This window comes from Pongo pygmaeus, chromosome 9, assembly GCF_028885625.2.
Source record: "Pongo pygmaeus isolate AG05252 chromosome 9, NHGRI_mPonPyg2-v2.0_pri, whole genome shotgun sequence".
In the NCBI taxonomy this organism is placed as follows: Eukaryota; Metazoa; Chordata; class Mammalia; order Primates; family Hominidae; genus Pongo; species Pongo pygmaeus.
The window spans coordinates 68,568,450-68,592,693 of record NC_072382.2 but is presented as its reverse complement, the minus strand read 5'-3'; the positions used below and the strand labels follow the sequence as shown (position 1 = coordinate 68,592,693).

Genomic DNA, 24,244 nt, shown 5'->3' with positions numbered 1-24,244 from the left:
ACAGGTGGGCACAGGAGTAAGTGGAACTTGGGTGTTATTAAGGCAATTCTATTTCTACCCACCTGCTGAGGAAGCCCCAGGAAACTCAGGATACCTTCCACACCTAGGAAAAGTGTTTACCTTGCATAATGAGTTTCTTAAATATTAACAAATACATCCACCAAACATATTTTTAGAAAATTTTCCTTGAGTTGTCTTCCAGACCCAATCCTTCTCTCTCCAGGCAGCTTTCTCAGATAACTCTAATTTGATGTTTCCACTTGCTCTTGAATAGCTCCCAGCCACAGCTCCTGCCCTTGCCCATACTCTATGTTACACTATTCCCTAATCATTGCAGGATATCTTTATCTTGTGTCTTCAATGAGGCTAGGAGGCCCTTGAAGGCAAGGGCACATCTCTACCTTCTCTTGTACCTATCTAGCTCAGCTAGGCATGTCACAGGTGTTCAGTAATTACTTGTTGATTACTTCTTTACTTTCCAGAACTGTTTTTCAGATTATACTCAGTGTGGATGAAGAAGGAAAACCCCAGGTATCTTGCTGGATTCCAGTGTTTTAGGAGCGGAAAATAGATCCAAAGGCCAGGTTGTAATTGAAAAAAAAAAATTCTCTGGCTTGAATTGAATTTGAAATCTGCCTGCTAACAGGATTTTTCAGATAGAGCTCAACTGTGGATCCTCTTTGTGTGGCTGAATCAGTCTTATATTCAGATTTATCATTTGTATATTGGAGATACTTACAGTGAATTCGCCCACCTGAGAGGTAGCACAGCACTGTGCCGAACTCTGGTAGAAGGGTGCTGAGGTATGAAGTCCTGCTCCACCAGTTTACAAATGATCTGGCTGGGGACTATTACTGAACATTTCCAGGTCTTGGTTTCTCCATCTTTAAAATGGGTTTGATGATGACGATGATTCTTACCTCTTAGGGTCATAGCATGATTTTATGAGTTAATTCATATGCAATATTTAGAATGAAGCCTAGCATATAATGAATTGTACATTAATGCTATTATTAATCTTACATAAGTTTTGATTTAAAAATGAGTGTAGAGTACCCATAACAGTAATTATCACTTAATGTATGTTAGTTGCCATTCTCTCATGATGAACAAGTACTACATATTTTAAATTATTAAAAACGACAGACATTTGTTGTTTAATACACATTTTTAAAATTATTAAAAACAACAGAGAAAAAGAAGCACTCATTCTCATTCTCACAAATGAATTTGTCTATACTGAGCCTGATCCCAATCTATAAAGTATCTGCAGGAAGAAAGGAAATCAAAATCCTGAAACTAAGAAAGGAGAGCCCTTTCCCTTACTTCATATGAGAGTAGAACATTTCCAAAAATTCACAGAAAGCGTTTTTTAGAACAGACCATTCAATTCTGAAAAGAAAGTTCTTAAAATTGTCTATAGTGTATCCCTGAGCATCCTGAAGATTTTAAATAAGTTGTCACAGCAGCTCCACCCAGAGGCTGTTTCATCAAACCACAAAGTGACACTCCCAGCCCCCAAGTGTCCTGTGGAGAGCAGAAAGATGGCGGCTGGAGAGCTCACCCAGCAGGAATCGTTTGCTCGCATCTGCTGCACTCCTTAGAATTCCTGGAGAGAAACACACCATACTTCAGGCATGCTTCTGATGCAAAGGTGGGGATTTTAAGCTGCTGTAGTTTTTTGGACTTCTTTCTACCTTAAAGGCAAGGAATCTCTGTTGTTAAGGTCATAAAGATCCACCCCCGGCCCCCAACCCCGCAAAAAAAAGAATATATTTTCAGGGGATATATTTCAGGGCATGTTATTCATACAGATGAAAAGAAAGGTGATTCCACCATGTGCTTAAAAGGTATGTGATATTTCTGTGCAAATTGTCAAAAAAATATGATGTTACCCAAAACATTATTTATAAGAAGCGATGGCTGTGGGAATAATAATAATAATAATAAAGCCTAAGACATAATTTTGAGAAAATTGAAGGCTAAGGCTGAGAAATAAATTGTTACTGGGATTATGCTAGTGTATCGGAACTGCTTCTATGACTCTATGACTCCTGAAACCTGAGAGCTTCAGGCAACAGAGGCCAGAGGCTCAAAACAACACTTGGAGATCTTTCTTTATGAAAGTGAAATCTACCTCCAGGGAGCCTCTTTCTCACCTCCCATTCACTCTCCATCTTTAGCAATCAGACTGTGGAATTCTGACTCACTGAGGTTACCTACATCCCAATGGCCAAATCCAAAGGCCTCTTTTCCCACTGTTATATTACTAGATTCTGTCCAGCATTTTTCATTATTGACACCTCTTTCCCCGTCTTTGCTTGGGTTGCTATAACAAATATACCATCGACTGGGTGATTTAAACAAGAAATTTATTTCGCAAAGTTCTGGAGACTGCCAAGTCCAAGATCAGGGTATTGGCAGATCCAGTGTCTGGTGAGGGCCCCCTTCCTGGTTTGCAGATGTCTGTCTTCTTGTTTTATCCTCACATAGGGGAGAGCAGAAAGAGAGGAAGCAAGCTCTCGTGCGTCTCTTCTTATAAAGGTACTAATCCCATCTATGAGGGCTCCACCCTCAGAACCTAATTATCTCCCCAAGGACCCACTCCAAATATCATCACATTGGAGATTAAGCTTCAACACATGAATTTGGTGGGAGCACAAACATTCAGTCCACAGCAAAACCTAATCTCTCCCTCCACAGCTCCCATGTCTGTCCTGGTTCTCCTTCTCCCCTTATGCCTAGCTCCTTTCAGCCCCTTTCTTTGGTACTTCTCTCTTCACTTTTCTCTTTTTCCTCTAAAAATAGGCTTCTTTTGGGTTGCAATTCTCACCTTTATCTGCTACCTCCCAGACCACCCCATCCCAGGCTTGATTCTTAATTCCTGGACATCTGCAGCTGGATATCCCACATGTAAATTGACAGGCACACACTAAATTCATCTTCAACCTCTCACACCCTCCTCAAATGTGCTACTGCTATGATATTCTCTTTTTTGGTCTTTGGAAATATTGTGCTTGTCAATGGCTTTGCTGAATGTACCCCCTGGTGGCCAAGAGAAGGAATCACTGCAGCCACACTTTACAAAAATTTTTCCACCCAGGGCTTCTTTGCATCATGAGGTCATTGTCAAAGAAGCCAGAACAAAAAGACTCCAACTGCTTTCATACCTTCTCATGAAAATGAATTTTCATTCTCTACTCTCTCTATTATTCTGTGTCCTATATGTCTGAAAATTTATAAAAATAAAAATAAAAAAGGGTTTGACTTTTCTCCTGATAAAGTATCAAAATGGCAAAATGGCAAACTGTAAAAGTTTCCCAACTCATCTTCTGCCTGCTCTCCTCACCACTGTATTTTCCACATGGAACAAGATGTCACTCGTATATGCCAATGGATATCATGGACAAACAAGGAACAGGGAAAGTCCAGAACTTCTCAATGCTCATTGGCACTAGAACATAGTGGTATACTTGCTATTTTTCAGAGGTGGGATCTTGTGAATGAGACCACAATTTGGCACAGAAAGTAGTCATTGCCACTGAATTATTCACTCGAGATGGGAATTTATTCTGGTGACTGGAAATATTCCAGTGTTGCTTTGAGCAAAAGGGACAATGACCACATCCCATGAAGCTCCATGTGATGGCTTTTTTGATATGTCAGCTTAGCTAGGTGACAATCCACAGTTATTAAATCAGGCACTAATCTAATTGTTGCTGTGAAGAAATTTTGCAGCAGTAATTAAAGTTCGTAATCATTTGACTCTAGGTAAAGAAGATCATCTTGAATAATCTGGGTGAACCTGACTTGATTAGTTTGAAGGGCCTAAAAGCAGGGCTGAGGCTTCCCCAAAAGAGAGAAGAAATTCTGCCTGTGAAGAACAACTTCAGCCCATGCTGTGGAATTCCAGTGTTTCTATGATTTTCCCTTTCTGACCACCTGGCCTGTAGATTCACCTGCTTAGTCAGCCCCCACAATTGCGTAAGCCAATTCTGGTGTATCAGTTTGCTAGGGCTGCCATGACAAAGTATCACAAACTAGGTGGCTTAGAACAACATAAATTTATTGTCTCATAGTTCTGGAGGCTAGAGGTCCAAGATCAAGGTGTCGGCAGGGTTGGCTTTGTCTGAGGGCTGTGATGAGGAGCCTGCTCCAAGCCTCTCCTCTAGCTTCTGGTGGTTTACTGACAGTCACTGGTGCCCCTTGGCCTGTAGATAATGTATTTCCCCAACCTCTGCCTTCATCATTACACAATATTCTCCCTGTGTGTGTATGTCTCTCTGCTTCCAATTTTCTCCTTTTAATAAGGACACTAGTCATATTGGATTAGGGCCCAGGCTAATAACCTCATTTTAACGGATTAACTCTGTAACAACCCTATCTCTAAATAAGGTCACATTCTGGGGTACTGGAGGCTAGGACTCCAGTATATTTTGGAGGAAGATGGAATTAAATCCATATCACTTGCTTCTCCGGTGAACCCTGGATTATACTCTGTGTGTATCACTTGATCCCCAAAACAGCTTACCAGAAACATTGGTTTCTCCATTTGGCACATCTCATGTCTCCAGAAACATCGATTCATCCTCTGATATGCAGATGTTTAAATCTGGGTATACTGGGTATAAGTATGATACAATTACTCAGTTCCCACAAAGACAGCCAGGGTTGGAGATTTATCAGAAAATGATTTATGAAGCTATTGTTAGAATTCTGGGGCACCTCAGCCAGCTAGACTCTATAGGTATTTCAAATGAGTGGGGCATTTTAACTATAACCTGGCTTTGCCATCTGCAGCTGCTTAATACCCAACAAGAATGAACAACTTGGAAAGCAGATAATTGGCTTTGTAGGATTTGGAAAGAAGAATCATGGGAGTGAGAATGTGTAAGGAAGCTGGTTAGGTAGTTCAAATGTCCAGGGTCTGGAATTGGTGAAGATATTTCATATTTCTATGTCTGTTATGTATTGCACACTTGCTTGTGGCCAAGTGTATCTTATCTGATTTAATCCTCACTACATTCTTATTAGGGATGCATTGTTTTCCCTTAGTAGGGTTGAAAAAAATGAGTCTGAGATGACTCTTTCTTAAGATTACACATCTAGTAATGATTGGCCAGGATTCAGACATACAGTCACTCATTCTTTGTGAACTCCATATATGTGAATTCACCTACTCACTAAAAATTATTTATAGCTCCAAAAGTGATGCTCATGTTGTTCTCAGGATCATTCATAGGCATGTGAAGAGTGACAAAAAATACACGTTGTTAGACACATGTTTCCAGATGAGGTAAAACAAGGCAATGTTTTGCCTTCTTGCTTCAGCCCTCATCCTATAAACAAGTGTCCTTTTCATGGTCTATTTAGTAGCACTTTTTTTTCATTTCTGTTCTTTTTATTGGTGACCTCAACATTTAGAATGGCCCCAAGCATAGTGCTGAAGTGCCGTCTAGTGTTCCCAAGTGCAAAAGTCTGTGGTGTGCCTCACATAGAAAACACACGTTAGATAAGCTTTGTTCAGACATGAGTCACAGTGCTGTTGGCCATGAATTTAATGGCCATGAATTCATTGTAATGAACAAACAATATATATTAAATAACATGTCTTTAAACAGAAACACACATAAAACAAGTTTATGTACTGATCAGATGATGAAAATGTACCTTGAAGGCACCTAACCCTGTACATTTCCTAGGAGCGATGGGTGAGTATTCTCCTACTCAGTGTCCATGGTGACTTGATGGGATGTAATTACTGCAGATAGTGAGAATCGACTGTCTCTGTGTTGGGCTCTAAAGACTGCCCTCTAATTCACATCACAAGGATTAGAACTGGGAACCAAAGAGTTCGTGACTCTATCTTCTTACCTGCTTTAGGAATGAAGGAGACCGTAGCCTGAAAGCCCCTGAAAGTCCCATTTTCATCTGATTGGAAGCTGATGAGCATGATGCTAGAGGGGCTCAGCACAGGGGTGGGGACATCATAGCCACACAGCCGAGCTTGTTGAAGGCCAGCCCAGGCATGACATTGTCAAGCACCCAGCAGATAGCCATGGCATTGAAGAGAAGAAAAAAAGAAAATCGTCCTTCAGGTAATTGTTGAGAAATACGCTTTTCACAATTCATTTTCAAAAGAAAGGCAGCTCACTCCTTAAATAGGTAATTAACCCCATGACATTTCAATTTGGTTTTCTCTCCTGAACACTCCTACACACAATGATGTTAAGGGAACTGATTCTAGCCTCAGTACTTGTTTCAATGGAACTTTCCCTTTCTGACTCCTAGTTTCCTCACGGGCCTTTCGCATTTCTGTTTCAGTGGTTCTTTGATTCTCCCTTTTTCTCTTCCTGCCCCTAATGAAGAAGACAAAGGGGTGATGGTGAGACCACAGGGAGGGGTGGAGGTGGTGCAGGAAGATGAAGGAAGGTTGATCCGTCTCCTTTTCGTTCCCATCTCAAGACTGGGTCCAAACGCAAACCAGAGCGAGCTGAGGCTCAGAGGACACAAACCTATTTCCTTCTTCCTTTCTACATCGCTGTGCACTGTCACATAGTCGGAAGTGCAGTCTCCACTTTCTTCTATTTCCAGACTCTGAAATGAAAGCTGAGAAGACACGAAGTTACATCCAGAGTAAACAATCCGAATGAATTACCTGACTTTGATTCAGCAGAGAAATTTGGATTGCTCAACTTGTTCTGGAGTAAGACCTTAGATGAGAAAGTTAATTCAGGAGTGGGTCAGATTACCAAGGAAAGGATTCTATATCACAGGCTCTAACTTTTTGAAATAGCTACCAAATATGGCCTGAATCAAAGGGCAGGAAACTGTGCAAATATTTTAGCTTCCTAGCATCTCTAAGAGATTAGAAGAGCTACCGCATGGGGATTTTTTTTTCCCTGGAAGCAACTAGGCACTCAACTCAACTAATTGCATATACACAAAACTGCTTCTCTGGACATCTTAGTGTTGTTCACCTGGTTCCTGATGTTTCACCTTGAACCTCTAGTTCTCCTGAATCCAGACTGAAATTTGTTGTGCCCCTTGGAGACCGTGTCTTTCTACCTAGCGGGATATATCTGGCTCCTCTTCTCACCTGCTCTGTCCTGTTGCCACTATATTTCCATGCCTCACTGCAAAATTCTGATAATGCACAGATATAAGTGAGTCTAATTGCTGATATAAAACAAAGTATCATCTGAGCTACTGAAAGCATTTGCATAAGTGGGCTCAGAGTCAAATGTAGTGAGCCTCATGAATGTGCATGAAAAAGGAAATCCTTGTATGAGTTAGAGAGAGTTGATTTTGGATACTAAGCTTAAATGTAAACCTCAGCAAAATTCTTGAGTAGATTATTAAGCTATGATGAGTAATGACCTAGAAAAGAAAGTTGATCACCTGGAATCAACCTAGGGTCACCAAGAATGAATCATGACAAACCTTTTCTCATAGTTTCTATAATTGCGATGCTTATTGGCAGCATAATATTTCGTTTATCTTTATCCTTGAGACCTGCATTTTTTGCTGTCTTAAAAACTTGGCAGTGAATATCTTTATGCATTTACTTTTTTTCTTCTCTTGTATAATTCCCTGCATGGGGCACTTGTTTTGTGTCAGGAAAAGGGAGGGGAACTATCTAAATAGAAGGAACAGTGTGAAGGAGAAACAAAGAAACAATAAAGAGTGATCTTGGAGCAGTTTGGTGAGCACTAGCCAATTGAATTTGAAGTGAAGAGTGGTGGGAGAGAGGGCTGATAAAATAGGAGTTCTGATTTTAACACACAGTTGGTGGGGATTCAATGGGACCCAGACTCTGAGCAAGAAACAGAAAGGATTGTGTGGATAAAACGAAACTGGAGGCAAATAATTACTAATGGTGAAGGTAGCCTTGGGGAGGGGGACATGTATCAGAAATAGGATTCATTCAAACATTTATTAAACCCTTACTGGGATACTTTCTGGGAAGGGGCCCTTTTCTCTCCAAGTCAAATGGTGAGCATATTCCTATGACTTTTAACACCAATTTCCAAATTACTATCTTACATGAGTTCTGCAAAATGATGCTGTCACTGGCAGGGTATGAGAGCATCACTTCACTGATGCACAACACTCAACCTTTATTTATTGAAGAGATATTTTTCAATCACTTCTGGCTCTGGCATTTTCAGGTTTTCAACTAAATTTCCTCTTCTTCCTCCACCTGGAAACATGCTCACAAGCTACATTTTATCCTCCACCACTAACAAATTTTCCTTAATTCTGCTGAAATTTTTGCCCCAACTCTGTTTAGGTTTGATGAACTTTTAGAAAGAAATCTATACCAACTGCCTCTGTATCATCTTTTCCCACTCATTCATAAAACCTGTGTGATCTTGTTTCTGCCATTAACATCTGACTTCACGTGATATTTCAGATATCACCAATCCCAACTCCTCTCAATTGTTCAATTTCCCGTCTAATTATTCTCCCTTTTTTATGGAGGTGTGGGGTGGGGACTGGATACCTCAGTTCTCATCTCTTTAAGTTCTAACTTAGTGTGGTATCCAAACGATTGGTCACATCTTTTTGTTTGGTTTTGTTTGTGTTTTAAGTTAAAGGCTGCATTCTCCAGGCTGTCATAAGAACATACCAATTTGGTTCTCCTCCCACATCTCAGTTCTTTCCATCTCTTAAGTGAGAACGCTGGGGTCTCATCATCCCTCACTCCTCTCCCCTTTATTTTCTACTCTCCTTTCTCTCCATCTTACACTGTCTTGTTTTCAATTATTATTTTAAAAGAAAGATCTATAAGAAAATGCCTTGTTCCAATCTCACCCTGACTGCAGTCCTACTTCTACCTCCCTGATGATATCTCTCTGCAGATGGTCCATTAGTGTTTAATGGACAAACAAGTAACCACAAACACTGCTAATCAAATATGGGATAAACTCCATTTCCAGACGTTCAAAGGCCTCCATACATTGACTTCCGCCTTGCCTTCCACCGCCCACTCCAGGACACCTTAAGACCCTCTTAAACCAGCGATTCCCTGAGCCTGTTCTGCGCTGGTTCCTCTAGGCTTGCTCTGTCCTCTCTGCTTGAAAGGCTTGATGATTTTGGCCTGATTGACCTTGACTTTTGTTATCTATAACTTACAATGTGTTTTGTGAGCATTTTAATAAATAAGGAAGACATGCTTGTTTCTGGAATGGACTAAAAGTCACCAACACAAAGATTTTTTTTTTTTTTTTTTTTTTTGAGAGTTTCGCTCTTTAGCCCAGGCTGGAGTGCAGTGGCGCCATCTCGGCTCACTGCAACCTCCGTCTCGCGGGTTCAAGCAATTCTCCAGCCTCCCAAGTAGCTGGGACTACGGGCGCCTGCCACCGCACCCGGCTAATTCAATACAAAGATTAAAGCAGCCCTTTTTTTTTTTTTTTTTTTAAAGAAGTAAAGAGCACAGTGCCATCTAGTGGAAAAAATGTGTAGTTGCAGGGGAAACTGGGCGGATCCATTATTCAGCAAGTATTTATTGACAGCTTTGTGTGTCAGGTGCCGGATTCTAGGTACTGAAAATACAGCAGTGAATAAATCAGATAAAACCTCTGACCTCATGGTGCTTATGTTAGTTATTTTGTGAATTTACCATAGCTAAGTAAGGACAGCCAAAGTCAATACCTTAATTAGGTGATGTTTGGGGGCTTGAAAAATCCAGTCACAGTTAGCCTTGTCACTGTAGTTTTCAGGATAGTTTAGACTCTGTATGAGACCTTCTTCAAAAAGGACAGTTAAGTAACTGCAACCTGAATCTGAAACATAAGAAAAAGTCCAAACAGATGGCACCATTCAAATAAAGAAGAATTCTCACTGCTCTCCCTCCTGCCTCCTGAAAATGATGCATATCAATTGCATTTTCAGACATTGCCAATAAGAAAAGAGGTAGTGCATGATTCTCCAGAACTCTTCAGGCCCTCTTGACTCACTTGGATGGGCAATCACTATGAGCTAGCAGGGTGAACTCAGGGTTGAGGGGGAGACTGCCCCCTGTTCTCTAGTTGGCCTGTGCCCCTCTCCCACGTGGAGCCAGTTGGGCCTTGGGAGAGGGATCCCTGCCGCTCACCTAATTCCTATGGTGCCTAAGCTTCTACAGAAGGTGGAGATAGTATGTGGTTAAAAGTAAATGGTTTTACCAGGAATGTAGTTTGGTTTAAGAGCTTTATAGGTAAGATTAAACCCAGCTGCATAATCTGTGGCATCAGAGATGAATTTCAGCCTTAGAGAATTCGAGCCAACAAGAATGGATGAAGGGAGGCTTTCTCCACAAAATTTTCCTGCAGGATGAAAAAAAAAGATTGTTTGTTCAGAATCTAGAAAATAGTTCCCATTCAATGATTTAAGAAGAACTGAATTTGCCACGATATTTCAGGATTGTCCAATCCAAAGTTTCTCAGTCTTGTCACAATTGACATTTTGAACCAGAACCTTCTTTGTGTTCTTGCTGTCCTGCATCTTTTGTAGGATATTTGGTAGCATTCCTGGCCTCTACCAGTGACAATTCCTGCACTTGTGACAACTGAAAAATGCGTCTCATTCATTGCCAAATGTGTCCTGAGGGTTGGGGGTACAACATCATCTCCAGCTGAGAAACCACAGAAACACCATTCCATTTCTGTTTTTTTGTAAGTCACCTGTCTCCTTCTCATGGTTGCCTATTTGTATTTCCCTTCTTAGCTTGATGAGGCAGGGAAAGGTCATTTTCACAGCTAGGAAAACAGTGACCTGTCTGGAGATCCTGAGAGGCCCTGGAATATATCTAGAGTTTATTCCTCATGGACGCCAGGTCTGGCAAATGGGCCTAGGAAGTCTGGTTTGATGGGAAGCAGATTTGGCAAGTGAATTGCCCTGTGACCTTGCAGCCATCACCCAGGCTCAGATTTGGTTCCTTCCCACTCCCAATTCTGAGTCTCAAAGCTGAAGTCAAGAAGTGTGGCATTTACAGATGGCTGAGTGCCAGACGTAAGACAACCAGGCCTCATTAAGCCCACTTGGCACTGATTTCCATTTGACACTGTGAAAATCCACTCACCAATGGGTCTGTCTTCTAAAGAATACATTGACAGGTAATTGTGGTGACAAGACTCAACATCTAGGTGGGAAAAACTGAGCAACACATGCATTCCCTCTGGTACCAGCAGGGTCCAGACACACCGTCTGTAGGCAGATCATGGAGAGGGCGTTATTTCTAGACAGAAAATGACTATCACAGTCCAATTTGTGGGCACAGCCAGACCGGAGGTGGGAGTGAGGAGGAGGAGTACAAAGGGGGTTACTCACTGCTTGCTCTCATAATATAGGTGGAGGCTTTCTGGGAAGTGCAGCTCCCCCTCAGCCCCGCTGACTATGACATCCTGCTCACTGCACCAGGCTGGGAGGGAAAGCCAGGAGAGTCAGGGTTAGCTGTGCTGGCTAACCACAACAGCCCCTCCCTCCAGAAGCTGCAAACACCATAGCCTCCTGGTTCTTCTTGATGTACTCTTTGTTCTTCATGAAATCTTCTCCTGTCTTTGCTTCTATGATGCCTTTTTGGTTCCTTTTAGATCCTGCTTAACCTTGAGATTCTATGATTGGTTTTCTTTCCTTAACTCTTCTCTCTCTTTTTATTTTACTTTATTTTATCTTTGAGGCAGGGCCTCAATCTCTCACCCAGGGTGGAGTGCAGTGGCACGATCACAGCTCACTGCAACCTCAACCTCCTGGGCTCAGGCAATCCTCCTGCTTCAGCCTCTCAGGCAGCTGAGACCACAGACTCACACCACCACACCTGGCTAATTTTTTGAAATTATTTGTGAGACAGAGTCTCACTTTGTTGCCTAGGCTGGGTCTTGAACTCCTGGACTCAAGCAATCCTCCCACCTGGGCCTCCCAAATTGCTGTGATTACAGGCGTGAGCCACCTCTGGCCCTTTACTCTTCTTTTGCTGACCTCATACTTTATAAGTGCAGGTACTTCCCAGGTTCTAGCCTTCGTCCTCATCTGCTCTCTATGATCCCTTGGACCAGGTTCATTCATACCCTCTATTTCAGATGTCATCTCTACATTTCTGAGCTTCAGACCTGATTTTTTATGACGGTTTCCTAGCTGTCTCCCTCAGAACTCAATATGCTACAAATGGAATTCCTTGGGTCAGCAAAACTGCACCCACTTCTGATTTTATTATTTTTGTGTGCCCTTCTCTTAGTCTCTCATGCTCAAAACTTTGGTACTATCTTCTCTTCCTCCTTCTTCCTTACAACCTTTCATCTAATTGGCTCCCAATCCTCATTTCTCATTTCTATTCCCTCCTTTTCATTCTGTGGATATTGCCTTGGTTCACACCTTCATTTCTTGTCTCTCAAACTAATGAAGAATTTCATACGTCTGTGCATTCGTCCCCTCACAACCCATCTCCTACATGCTGTTCTTACGCTATTAAAATATAGTTCAAACCTGCTTATCTAATTAATCAGCTTTCTGTTACTCAATCGTATCCAAACTTTTTTGGCTGGCATTTAAAGTTTCCATAGTTTGATCTCAAGTTATTTTCTATTCTTCTCCCTTATAAATCCTCATCACATGCCCTATGCTTTTGTTGCTGTCTTCATCCTTAAGATCTTTCCTTTAATAAGGATGATTCCTTGAGCTGGAATATTTTTCTTTACCCATATTCCATTTCCACTTGACAAAATCCTACTCCTCCTTCCAGGTGCAGCTTCAAAGATGTCTGTGCATCAGAGCTCCCCTGTGAGTTTATTTGTTTTCAGCTAGAAGCAGCCTCTCATTCCTCTGAGCTCTCAGGATACTATTTTTCTATATTGCTCTTTGTAGATCTTTCCACAGGTTCAAAGAATGACTGAAGATTTGAACTAAAGTGTCTTAGAGACCATCTGGCCCACACTATTTTCTTTATGGATGAGGGCCAGAGTTAGGAAAAGGCTCACCCAAAGTCACAGAGTGAATTCATCACAAGATCGCAATGGAACAAAGGAGATGAGACCCTATATAAGTAGGGACACTTTCAGGGCAAGGTGTGTAGCTTACTGACCACGTCTGCACTGCCTTGCCCTGTTTCCTTGAGTCTCTGATTCCAAGCTAGTGTTTGGCAAAGGTTGGCTGACTTGGGACAGAGCTCTGGATTGCTAAGAAATGAAATGGGAGGGCAACTGGGGCTTCTGCTGGGCATAATGGCTGTAGGTGCTCCAGGTGGTAGTTTTAGACCTACTGAGCAGGGAGCGCTCTTGGAGAGGAAGACTTTAGGAACTGATATTCAGAAATGCTAGCTGTTAATTTGTGCTGCCGATGGAGCAGCCTGCAAGGGATACCCACCTCTGGAGCTCTTTCTCCGATTACCTGGGAAAGAGAAAGAAAGATGCAATTGAAAGCCTGTGGTGTCCTGAACAATGCTTCAAGAAGTTAGCATCTTCTTGGCGCACAAGAGATTTTTAAGTCAATATGCAACTAATAAAAATCTAATCTGTGGAAAGAAGGGAAAGGATAAATGGATAAAGTAGGAAAGGGGCTCTGGTGTTTTAAAATGATTTAATTCTCTTTATTAAGTGGGCTAATACGAAACGGTAATTAACTGGAGGTTTCACAGAGCAAGGGGTCATTTTACATAAGAACAGAGGCTGGAGATGGAAATAATTTGTCCATAACTATAAAAGAGTTGCTGGGTTAAATAGGTAAAACTTTAACTGAGGGCTCAGATACCTGCCACTGCACCATACACTTGAAAACAAACTCAAATTCTTACTAAACTTAATTTAAATTAACTTCTTTAGAAAAGGATAAAAGCCTTTTTGAGGTTGGAAGCCACCAGATAAGAAAACAATTAAGTTGGATTTGGAGGAGGCAAAGAAGTTGCAATTAGCTCACTAGTCAATCACAAGGGTGTACACTCATCCCTCAATATCTGTGGGGGATGGGTTTCAGAACCCTTGCAGATACCAAAAATCTGAGGATGCTCAAATCCTTAGATTAAACGGCGTAGTATTTGCATATAACCAAGGCGTGTCTTCCCCTATGCAGCACTCTAAATTGTCTCTGGAGTACTTGCGATACCTAAGACAATGTAAATGCTATGTAAATAGTTGTTATACTGTATTTTTAAAAATTTGTATTGTCATTATTATTGTATTGTTATTTTTATTGTTTTTATTTTTCTCCAAATATTTTTGATCCACAGTTGGTTGAATCTGCTGATGTGGAACCTGCAGATATGGAGGCCTGGCTGCATGTAGATCCTGGCTTTTTCAGACTTACTATACCTAGGTCTATGCCAAGGATTCCCATTGTTGGTACTATTAGCCTTTTGGGTGGGATCATTCTTTGTTGTGGGAGGCTGTCCTGTACTTTGTAGGATGTTTAGCAGCATCCAAGGCCCCTACCCACTGGACACCAGAGCCACTCCTCAGCACTGCCAGTTGTGACAATTAAAAATGTCTCCTGATACTGTCCCTGGGGACAAAATTGCCCCTGGTTAATAACTACTGATCTGTTATAGTTTGCTGGATTTTGTTGAGAAGTAAGTGGTGAAAGCATATCATCGACTGAGATAGTTTCAATTAAAGGCCAGTTTGAGAAGGTCTAGGATGGATGGATTCATTTTTCATTGAATATCTGCATGCTGCTCCACATACCATATTTTACTCTTGTTTTATTTAGACTTGGTAAATCTCACAATCCTTGTGTGCTACACTGAGAACAGAGGTAGAGCCTGTCTGTTCAGGTGTTCTGATTTGCCAGGACTCTGCTGATGCTCTCTCTGGCCCTAGCAGAATGGCAGCTTCTTAACCTTGTGTGATGGCTTAGTTACCAGTTTGGATGTGTTCGTGGATCCAGGGAAGCACTTTACTAAGGTCTGTGAAGATCCCAGGGGATCCTTGATCATTTTTCCTCACATTGTTTCTCCAGCCTCGACCACAGCCCAAACCCCAGGAAGTCACACCAGCCAGAGTCCAGTCCCCTTTCTTATTCCGGCACATGAGTGAACCTCCTGAATCTCCCTGCAGAGGGAAAAAGCCTCTATTAGCATCACTGTCAGTGTCTGTGCCCCAAAGTGCTCACTTTTTCCTCACCAGGATGCTGGAGGAGGATCAATGATATCTCCTCATTTCTAATAATTTAGACTCAGGGTCCTGTGTCTAAAGATCCCAGCACAATTCCCATATGATCCTCAAATATCACTGGAACCCAACAATCCCACCTCCCTTTTCCTCATCCATGGCTTTCATCAAAGCAGCAGACTTTCTTCTTTCTCTCTTCTCATGCTGCAGACTCAGAGAAGTCTTGGCCAGCAATGAGACTGACTTCAGGCCTTGGTTAGTAGGAATAATGGAGGAAAAGTGCAAAGTTCCCAATATCCACAAACTGGAAACTTCTAAATAGGAAAGAGTCAGCCATCCTTCAGGAATGGGAGAACCCTGAGTTCATTCTTGGCATTATCTCTGTTATTTGGTCTTTTGGAAAAAGCAGAAGACCTCTTTCAAATCACACTTCCTGCTAAAAACAGATTGTTTCCACTATCCCTTTATTTTGATGTAACCTCCCTTGGTACTCCTGACCCTTCTTTCCAGATTCCTGCCTTACCTGGAATCAGTCTTCCTGCAGCCCCTCACCCGATAACAGGTGAGCCTCTTAGGGAAATGGTTTGGATCTACCATTTTTCTCACACTCTTAACTATTTTACCCCTATAGCTTCTTCAAGACTATTCTTTATTCTACCTCTCCAATATACTTTCTAATTAAATTAAATTTCACTGAAATGTAAGAAAACTAGAAGAAAACAAAACCAAGGGAAGCCTTGCCTGGGGCCTGACAGCCCCACATCTCCCACCCACCTGACATGCATCTCTCCCTCCATCAGGAAAACCTGTGCAAAGAAAGGTCTTCCCACTGATGGGCCTCTTTAGTGTTAACAGAGCTGCCACACACTCTTCCCAGGTCAAAATAGGCAGATTCACTTCCTGCAAGACTTGTGAGAGGATGCCACCTGAAAAACAGAGAGATGGAAGCCCCAGCAGGAACTCTTTCACCCTTTCTGCGTTGAAGATGCATCATTTGTGTTTGTGTCACTTGGAAAGACTTGAATTTCTAAGTACAATGTGACATTCTGTATCTTTAAAAATGTATGCACAATTGTTTTTAAAAATGGATTAAAAATTCCATTTTCTGGTTGCCCACCAGAAAGTTCTGACCTCTGCTTAAGAGGAATGGCACACAAGTTCGTACCTTCAGTTAAGCGGCCCCAGCCTGCAGTTGTACAAATAAAACCAGCCTCGAATTGCTCCCGCAGCTCTGGAAGACATATGGGCCCCACAAAATGGTCTGAAGAAAAGAGCAAGGTAGGGCTTGTCTCATTCATGGAGGAGAGGACACTATAAGCCACTCACCAGTTGGTATCCAGATGGTCCCCTAAAGACCTCATAAGAGTTGTGTTAGCTCTGCCCGGCACCTGCAGGGGTTACTTGTCAGATAAAGAAAACCTCCTGACTCCATGTAATGCTATCTCCAGAACCACAAGCAAAAAGAGTTTCAGGTAGGACTCTCCAGCCCAAATTCCTGTCTCAAAGTGCATGACCCAGAACATATACTGCAGGAAATGTGCTATGGCACAGAGGTTATAGAGAATATGGGGTAGACAATTCAATATGATCCTCAAATGTTTACCAAATTGGAAGGCTCCAGCCATCTTCAAAAGGGCAATATCATAGTCCATTGGTTTCTTGGTGGAGAAATGTGGATGTATGATGACAGTTTCAATAGTGAGAGTTTGCTCTCCCGGCTCTGTCTGGCTTAAGTCATATTCTCCAGCAGTAACATTCAAAGTTGACACAATGTTTCTATGGAAAGCAAACAGTAAAATGAATGAATTTCATTATGCCTCTGAGTACAGTTGCAATGGTTGACACACTGGCTTCTTTAAAATGATATGGATAAATAATATGGGGTGTGAGGCTGCTGAGCAGAGAAAGTGAGAATAATCCCAACACTATTAGAAAAAAATGCAGCGATTCCAACTTCCAGTAGAGGACTAGTGAAGAGTGGGTTCATATAGAGCCAAGGATATGATGAATTTAATACTTTGCAATGTTATTTGAAAATATCTAGAGATGCACATACATTGTAGCTCAGGGCTCTACAACTATGGGGGACTTTATTCAGCTATGCTGGGAGGTTGACCTGACCTGTTATCAGTGAGATCCTTTGGGAATGATTTGTGATTCCCAGTAAGTATGCTACTTCAATGTCAGAGATCCTATGCTTAGTGTATATTATAAGGCACAGACTGCATTATAACTAACTAATGTTCTCTGAAAGGAGCTTGGTGGGATGCATTGAGATAGAAAAAGACTTCAGCTTGCCATCCTTTGAGACCCTTCATTCCCAGAAGTGATGCTTCTATACAAAATTGAAAAAGGCATATTTTCTCTGGGTATACTTCCTTGACTCTTGGCCAAAATAAGTACCTAACTTAACACATAATGTCTCTCTTACCTATCACTTGCCACATTGCTGTGAGATGATCGGTTGACTCTTCTTAAAAGAAGGGTCAACTCTCTGGGGGCGGAAATCATGTCTTAGTCATTTTGGTACCTTTGGTATCTAGCAGAAAGTAAACATCCAGGAAATGTCTGCAGACTTGAAATGAAAGAATGACTATATGGGAACATGATCTTGATTACAGCCTAGTATATGCCCAGAACACTGCCAATAATAGGATATTTGGATTACACAAGAAAGTGGGTATAGGAAAGTTGTTGAGTTGAGTCCCAGAGAGGCAGGATGAATGAGAAGGAAGACAGGGAGCCTACTTTCTACTTTACTGGTCTCCTTTATTTTCTTTTATCCATTTCTTCAGATGCATAATGAACTAGATATTTTTTCACCGAAATTTAAGAAAACTAGAAGAAAACTTTCACAAATCCTTCTTTGTAATGCTTTTTTTTTCTGACTTGGATGCTATTATTAACTTCCAGTTATTTTAAGTAAAAATGAGTTTTACCTCTGAAAAGAATATATGTCATCTACCAAGTGCCATCTGACGATGTCACCCAGCCCCATTTGTGTCATGCAATTAGGATATTCCTCTATTAAAGCAATACTCACCCATCACACAGGTCCATGTTTTAATAGAGTTATTGCTGATGATTCCAAAGGAGAGGAAATGGTGGTCTGGTCTTCACTCATGGGCTAGGCCTTTCTTACCTGTTTGCAACGCAGTGAGCTGCCGTGATCACCCACTGTGGTGAGATGATGCTTCCTCCACAAATATGCTTCTGCCTTTGTTTCAGAGACACCTAAATTGCAAATACCTTAAATGAAAGCAAGTTCATGCCCTGGGATCCCCCTAAACATTTTGATGAAGCCTATTCTCAAAACCAGACTCAGATATCTCACTCATAAATATCGAGAATCACAGACTGTGGAAAGATAAAGCCACACACTACCGCTCAGAAAGAAGAGTGGTGCTGGCAACCCTGGCCTAGATGAGAGGTAGTTAATTTGAGATGATTGGCTGTAAGTATGTGTCAACAGAGGTAGCAGTTAGAAGTGTTGCGATGTATTTACTTATTTTTTTAACACTGTTGACGCAGACCTGTTGCTCTAACAATATGAACAGTGTCTGTGAATGAAGATAAAAGAGTATAAGATATTGCAGAGTCCAGCTGAAGAGGTTTGGAAGAAAGGCAAGGTGAGGGCTGGGGAGGCTTTCAACACATACTCCAATTTCTCTAAGCCTCTTAGGGAAATGGTTTGGATCTACCACTTTTCTTATACTCTTAACTATTTGACCCCTATAGCTTCTTCAAGCCTATTCTTTACCCTACCTCTCCAATATACTTTCTAATTTTTGCTTATCCTATTTGTGATATTTGATTTGATTCTAAAATGACTTACTAGGTACAAGTAAATACTTTTTCTTATGACATTCATCACATGCCATGATGACTATTCTGTGTCTTTCAATCCAACTAGGCTGTAGGCTCCTCAAAGATATAAACTTAACCTTAGAAATATCTATATCCATAATATCTAGCACAGTTTCTGATGCATAGAAGTCCTTGAGACTCACCTGCCAGGGATAGGAACCCTTCTCCACTTGGCTTCCTCCAAGAATTCGACTGAAAATGTTAAAATAATTCCAAGGCTGTACCTTAACCAGACTCTGCCCACAACTGGGAGCTGAGAAAAAAACGAGACAAACTAAATGATTAGATAGCTTCTAGGATTGAGGTAATATCTTCTCTATTTCACCCGTGAAACTGAGTCTGAGACTATAGTGTATGGTGCTGAGCACACATTCAGATATCAATAAATCTTTATTGGATTGAATTCTCTTGAGGGATGGAAAGTGACAGGTCATTTAAGGAGAGTGGAGTGAAGTGTCCTGATTCACAAGTTGGTACTCGGATAGAGGTTTGCTAGGTAATAGAAGAAAAAACTCCTCCCTCTTTATGTAAAATACTTTATCCCTGAAAAAGTTGTTTTTATTTATTTGCCCTCAATGAGTTTTCTGACTCCTCAGCCAAGAGATAGGCTAGATTAAAGATGTTTACCACCACCTGGTAACTCAAGGATGGCACATCTTCTGTCCCTCCTGGAGGTCATCCTTTTCCTTATTTTGAAGGAGGATTAGAAGTAGCCTTGCCTCATGATCGCCATGCTTCATTGCCTACCTAAATTCTGTAATTCTTATTCCTCAGCTTGGAGATCACCTCAACCAGGAAGTCTTCCTTGATTTCCTCAAAGTGGGGTTGCCTCTCCCCTGTGTTGTGTAGCATGCTTTCTTCACCCCTTTTATAGTTCTTGTCATGCAGAATTGTGATAATGAATTGTTTGCCTCCATCATCAGACTATGAACTACTTAAGGGAAAAAACTTTCCTTATTCACCTCTGCATTTCTAAGGTTTAGCTTAATTCTTGGCATAAGTAAACACTTAGAAACACTGGATGGACGAACAAATGACTTTTCTTGAGAACACAAACCTAAGAGCATAGCTATTTAGATCAATATGTTAAAGTATTCAAAGCTCCTTCATACACACTTCTCATTTAATCCCACTCTATGCCTATAAATGAAGCACTGTTATCCCCACATTGCAGATGAGAAAACTAAGAATCAAGGAGATGCACAGCTGGATAATGGCAGAGCATAAATGTAACAATAAGTGTTTTGATCCTGAACCCAGTGCCAGGATGACATTAGATCAAAAGCTTATTTTCTAACTGTTTCAGTTGAATGAGTCTTAAATACTTTAAATACAAAATTTACTATTTCCCTAATTCACTAAAGAAAAGTCAGAAAACATGTTGATTCTCAGGGTTGGCACAAGTCTGACCGAGGAGAAGTCTGCCAAGAACTGTTTTCAGCTTAAGTTAGTTGAAGGGGAAAAAAAGACAATTTATAATATACTACAGTGAACATGCTTCATATTTCTCAGCAAGATGATTTTGCAAAAGATTAAAAATGCTTCCAAATCCATGCTGATTTCCAGACTTTGCTCTATGAACCAAGATGAGATTATGTAATGGGTCCAAGTAAGTGAACAATCTCAGTTCACTTAGGAAAACTAAGTGAAGAAAACAGGGATTGTTTACTTAATTGGATACATTAGTTGCATTCTATAAATGTTTCACCCTGTGTCCTATGCCGATTGCAGAAGATAAGTCCAAAATAATTGTTTAAAAACAATCAGATATCCAAAATATATTTGCTTCTCCTATTTTCCCAAAGGAACATGGAGTGGAGTTGTGATGTCTATTGCCAGCAAAGGTTCAGACAAAGGTAATTATAGAGTTCATTTGAAACTTACCTTTGGGGAGCGAAAAAGTTGCAGATTTACATGGTTCAAAAAAGGCTATTCCTAGTAGTAAAATCAGCTTGATCCTGCTTATAAGCATTTTGAGACTCATAGTCTTTCCCTGAAATTTTAGAGCGACTAAAGCAAACAAAAATAGGAAGCCTTGAAAGACCAGCAATAAGCCAATTTAAAACAAGTTTATTCATTAACCAAGACTTGGTGTACCAAGCATGTCCATCTAATGTTTCTGAATGTAGTGTTTCGCAAAGATCTTTTGCAAGACATGGAGAAACAACCACAGAAGCAGAGTCTTGATCAAGCAATATTACATATCCTATTACACCTACATCAATTAGTTGATTCCTCCAGAGTGTATCTGGCTAGCAAAGTGGTTAGCATATAAGGTTTGCATCTGCAAACATTACTTGCTCCTTTGTAGAGCTTACAACTTTTACCACTTTCTATAAGAAGATTGACTATCAATGTTGCCCTTGTTTGCAAGGGTACACTTCCTTACTTTTTTGCAAACGACCCATCTAAATGTATATAATTTTTTTGGGTAGAGATGGAGTTTCATCATGTTGCTCAGGCTGATCTCAAACTCCTGGGCTCAAGGGATCTGCCTGCCTCGCCCTCCCAAAGGTCTGGGATTACAAGTATGAGCCCCCACACCCAGCCAATATTCTAAAATATTTTTATTTATCTTATTTTGCAAATGTAACTGCATGGTCATTATAAACATATGTTGGTGAAGGAGAGAAGTGGAAAGATATTTGGGTGTCACACTCAGGAAGCCCTGCTGTTAGAAAGTCATCTAGGATACTGTCCATTGGGGCATTTGTGACTCTGCATTCTCCTATCATTTTTGTATTTATAGAAGGGAAACACTAAATCTCCTTTACTTCTATGCCTGGTAGATGTTTGGGAGAGTAAAGTGGCTATGATTACCTGTACATTTTCCTCTTTCCTCAACAAGTTTTGGGCACATGGTCAGTGTGTGAGAAATATTTATAGGATGGTCAATGCCATCTATGACCAGATAGAAATATAACATTTTTCTGTCAACTTTTATAAGTTACCCACTAGAAATAACAAATGTCAACCCAAAAGTTCTTAATTTCCTTTTGGCAACTTTTGTCTTTGTACAAAAAAAGTATGAAAATACAACACATACAGATAATATAAATGCAAAACAGAGAAGTTGTAAAAACTAACATTTGTGAGCACTACATATTTAGGTACACTAATCAAGACTGTAGCCTTATGGAAAGAAGGAAACTCAAACTTCTATTGAGGCTTTATCTATAACTACTGTAATCCTGATGCCAAGCATTTTTGGCTATTGGTATGGAGTGATAGCCCCAAGAGGTAATCAATCAATGTCTAAGCCCTAATCAAAGTCTCAATCTTTCTTTGACAGCAAGCTCCCTTTAAATTGCTATTGTGTTTTATCAATCACTTTTGAGAGCAACTTGACTAGGAATATGGCCTTTCTGACCCCAAATTCACTACATTCTGTCTAAAATTTGTGTACTGTTAATGTCAAAAGTGCAGAAAGACCTAGCGTGGGCCTAGGATGCACTAAACTTGACAAGCCTAAAGTAGGCACATAGCATAGGACAATAAAATTTGACTCTATACTGAAAAAATGATGAGTTTTCCTTTGTAAAATGTGGGAGCGGAGCATTTTTATTGATTGTCACACAGAAATATGATAAGCTCTTGCTTAGTCCTTAATTTCAGGAGAGGGTATTTGCTTCAAGCTCTCACATCAGCACAACTATCAGTACACATCAACACACTCTTCACTACATGAAGCTGGTCATTAAGAGTCTGTTACTTTCATCTCTTAAGGGGCTAAAATGTGGCCCCCTTGCTGTTAAAATATTTGCTCTTCATGGGGGATGTAGCAGGTTCTAAGACACTATATTTTTGTAAGTCCAGCTATTCAACCCTCCCAGGGTCTGGATAGGAATTATAATAACTGTACATTGTAGTTACTTTCAGAGAGGAATATATTAAAGTGTTGCTTGGCATGGTAGTATAAAATCAATTTTTCATTCATGAAACTATTAAACCTTTTAAAGGGGAAAAAAATCTCTCTTGGGTATCTTGGACCAAAGTCTGCACCAAACATGGATTTGGAATTCAAATACATTGTTTTCCCTGTCTGTAAATCCCCAAGTTGAGAAATTAGTATCAAAATTTATCCTGAAAGCAAAACTGTCTCTCTTCACAGATGATATGATTCTATACCTAGAAAATCTCAAGTCTACCTGTTATAACTTTCTTCTCTCTTTTTTTCTTTGTGCAATTATTTTTGTTGAAAGAATTGGTTATTCAGTCGTTTAGCATTTTCTACATTCTGTATTTTGCTGATTGCAGAGCTGTGACTTTAATGTGTTCCTATAACCCTGTGATATAATCCATAGCTAATGATTATAACTTCTGTATTTTACTCTCCAATGAAAAGAGAACAACTCCAGTATGAGGAATCTCTCTCTCTCTTTTCAGATTTTTCTATCAAAACCTTTCACCTTCTGACAGACCTCAGAACACCTCCAACTTTGTTGCTGTGTCTTCCTGGGTCAATCCTCACATGTGAGGTTCAATAAACCTTTATAGATTTTTTTCTGTCTCAACAGCCTCAATTTTGGTCAACAGTGCCATAAACACTCACCACCAGGAATGTTCTCAGCCACCTCCAGTGGCCCAGAGAGAGTAACAGAATGTACTGTCTGCTAGAGAGTCCCAGCAGCTGAAGTTTCCAGCCACCTGGAATTGCCCTGCCCCATGGGCCCAAATATCCCCTCACATCTCCCTCCCAGGGGAAAACACCAACTGGTTCTTATTTGGAATAAATTGGAATGGATCTACTCCAGAACTTTTTCAGCAGTTTTCTCCTAACAGGCATGTTAGGTTGTAGTTCTTTCCTTAATTGAATTCCATCTACTTTTTATCTTTCTAGAAATATTCATAATTTGGGACCACTAAAAGTAGCTTTCCTTTTTCAGGTTTTCCAGCCACTGCTATGAGTTCATTTATTTAATACATCCTTCTTATCATAAATTTGGAGCAGGAGCAGGAGGACACACCGTATGGTCTCAGGCTGCCAACTTAATCCAATCCCTAAGTGGGAACCACTGAATCCTTTATAAACACCTTGCATGTTCCCTGTTGCAACTAAGAGATGACACTAAAGGCAAATGCAAGGTAAGTTGAAGTGTAAAATAATTAAGAACAATCTGAGAATGCCTCAAGGATAATCAAAAACAATAAGGGTATTTTTAAAAATAAATCTTAAAAGGGAAGAGATGATTTGGAACTGTGGGATGATGTGAATTGTGCAAAGGAAGGATCACTTTGCCCCTTCTCACTGTTTGAGTCTTAGAATAGAAATGGGAGTACTCCAGAAAGTGGTTTAG

The 24,244-nt window shown here is 40.6% G+C and overlaps 1 protein-coding gene across 1 annotated transcript; it reads right to left on the bottom strand.

The window, feature by feature from the left end:
- Nucleotides 1-4,045: 4,045 nt before the first annotated feature.
- On the bottom strand, nucleotides 4,046-21,002 carry OVCH2 (ovochymase 2). Its single transcript, XM_054439415.2, has 16 exons — nucleotides 20,832-21,002; nucleotides 19,091-19,200; nucleotides 18,223-18,314; nucleotides 16,684-16,856; nucleotides 16,246-16,341; nucleotides 15,855-16,006; nucleotides 14,831-15,020; nucleotides 13,342-13,365; nucleotides 11,314-11,404; nucleotides 11,066-11,190; nucleotides 10,170-10,310; nucleotides 9,658-9,788; nucleotides 6,516-6,609; nucleotides 5,875-6,006; nucleotides 4,532-4,621; nucleotides 4,046-4,211 (listed from the first exon to the last, which is right to left on the bottom strand). The coding sequence occupies exons 1-15, from the start codon at nucleotides 20,929-20,931 to the stop codon at nucleotides 4,563-4,565; spliced, it is 1,710 nt and encodes a 569-aa protein (XP_054295390.2). The 5' UTR covers nucleotides 20,932-21,002; the 3' UTR covers nucleotides 4,046-4,211; nucleotides 4,532-4,562.
- Nucleotides 21,003-24,244: the final 3,242 nt, after the last annotated feature.

What these genes read in the sequence shown, in the direction of transcription:
- OVCH2 (XM_054439415.2), bottom strand. Translation starts at nt 20,931, where the DNA reads ATGAGTCTCAAAATGCTTATAAGCAGGATCAAGCTGATTTTACTACTA. An exon ending in TCGGAGAAAGAGCTCCAGAG is followed by an intron (nt 11,405 to 13,341) that starts GTGGGTATCCCT and finishes TTTCCCTCCCAG; the next exon opens with CCTGGTGCAGTGAGCAGGAT. An exon ending in TAAACCAAACTACATTCCTG is followed by an intron (nt 9,789 to 10,169) that starts GTAAAACCATTT and finishes CTTATGTTTCAG; the next exon opens with ATTCAGGTTGCAGTTACTTA.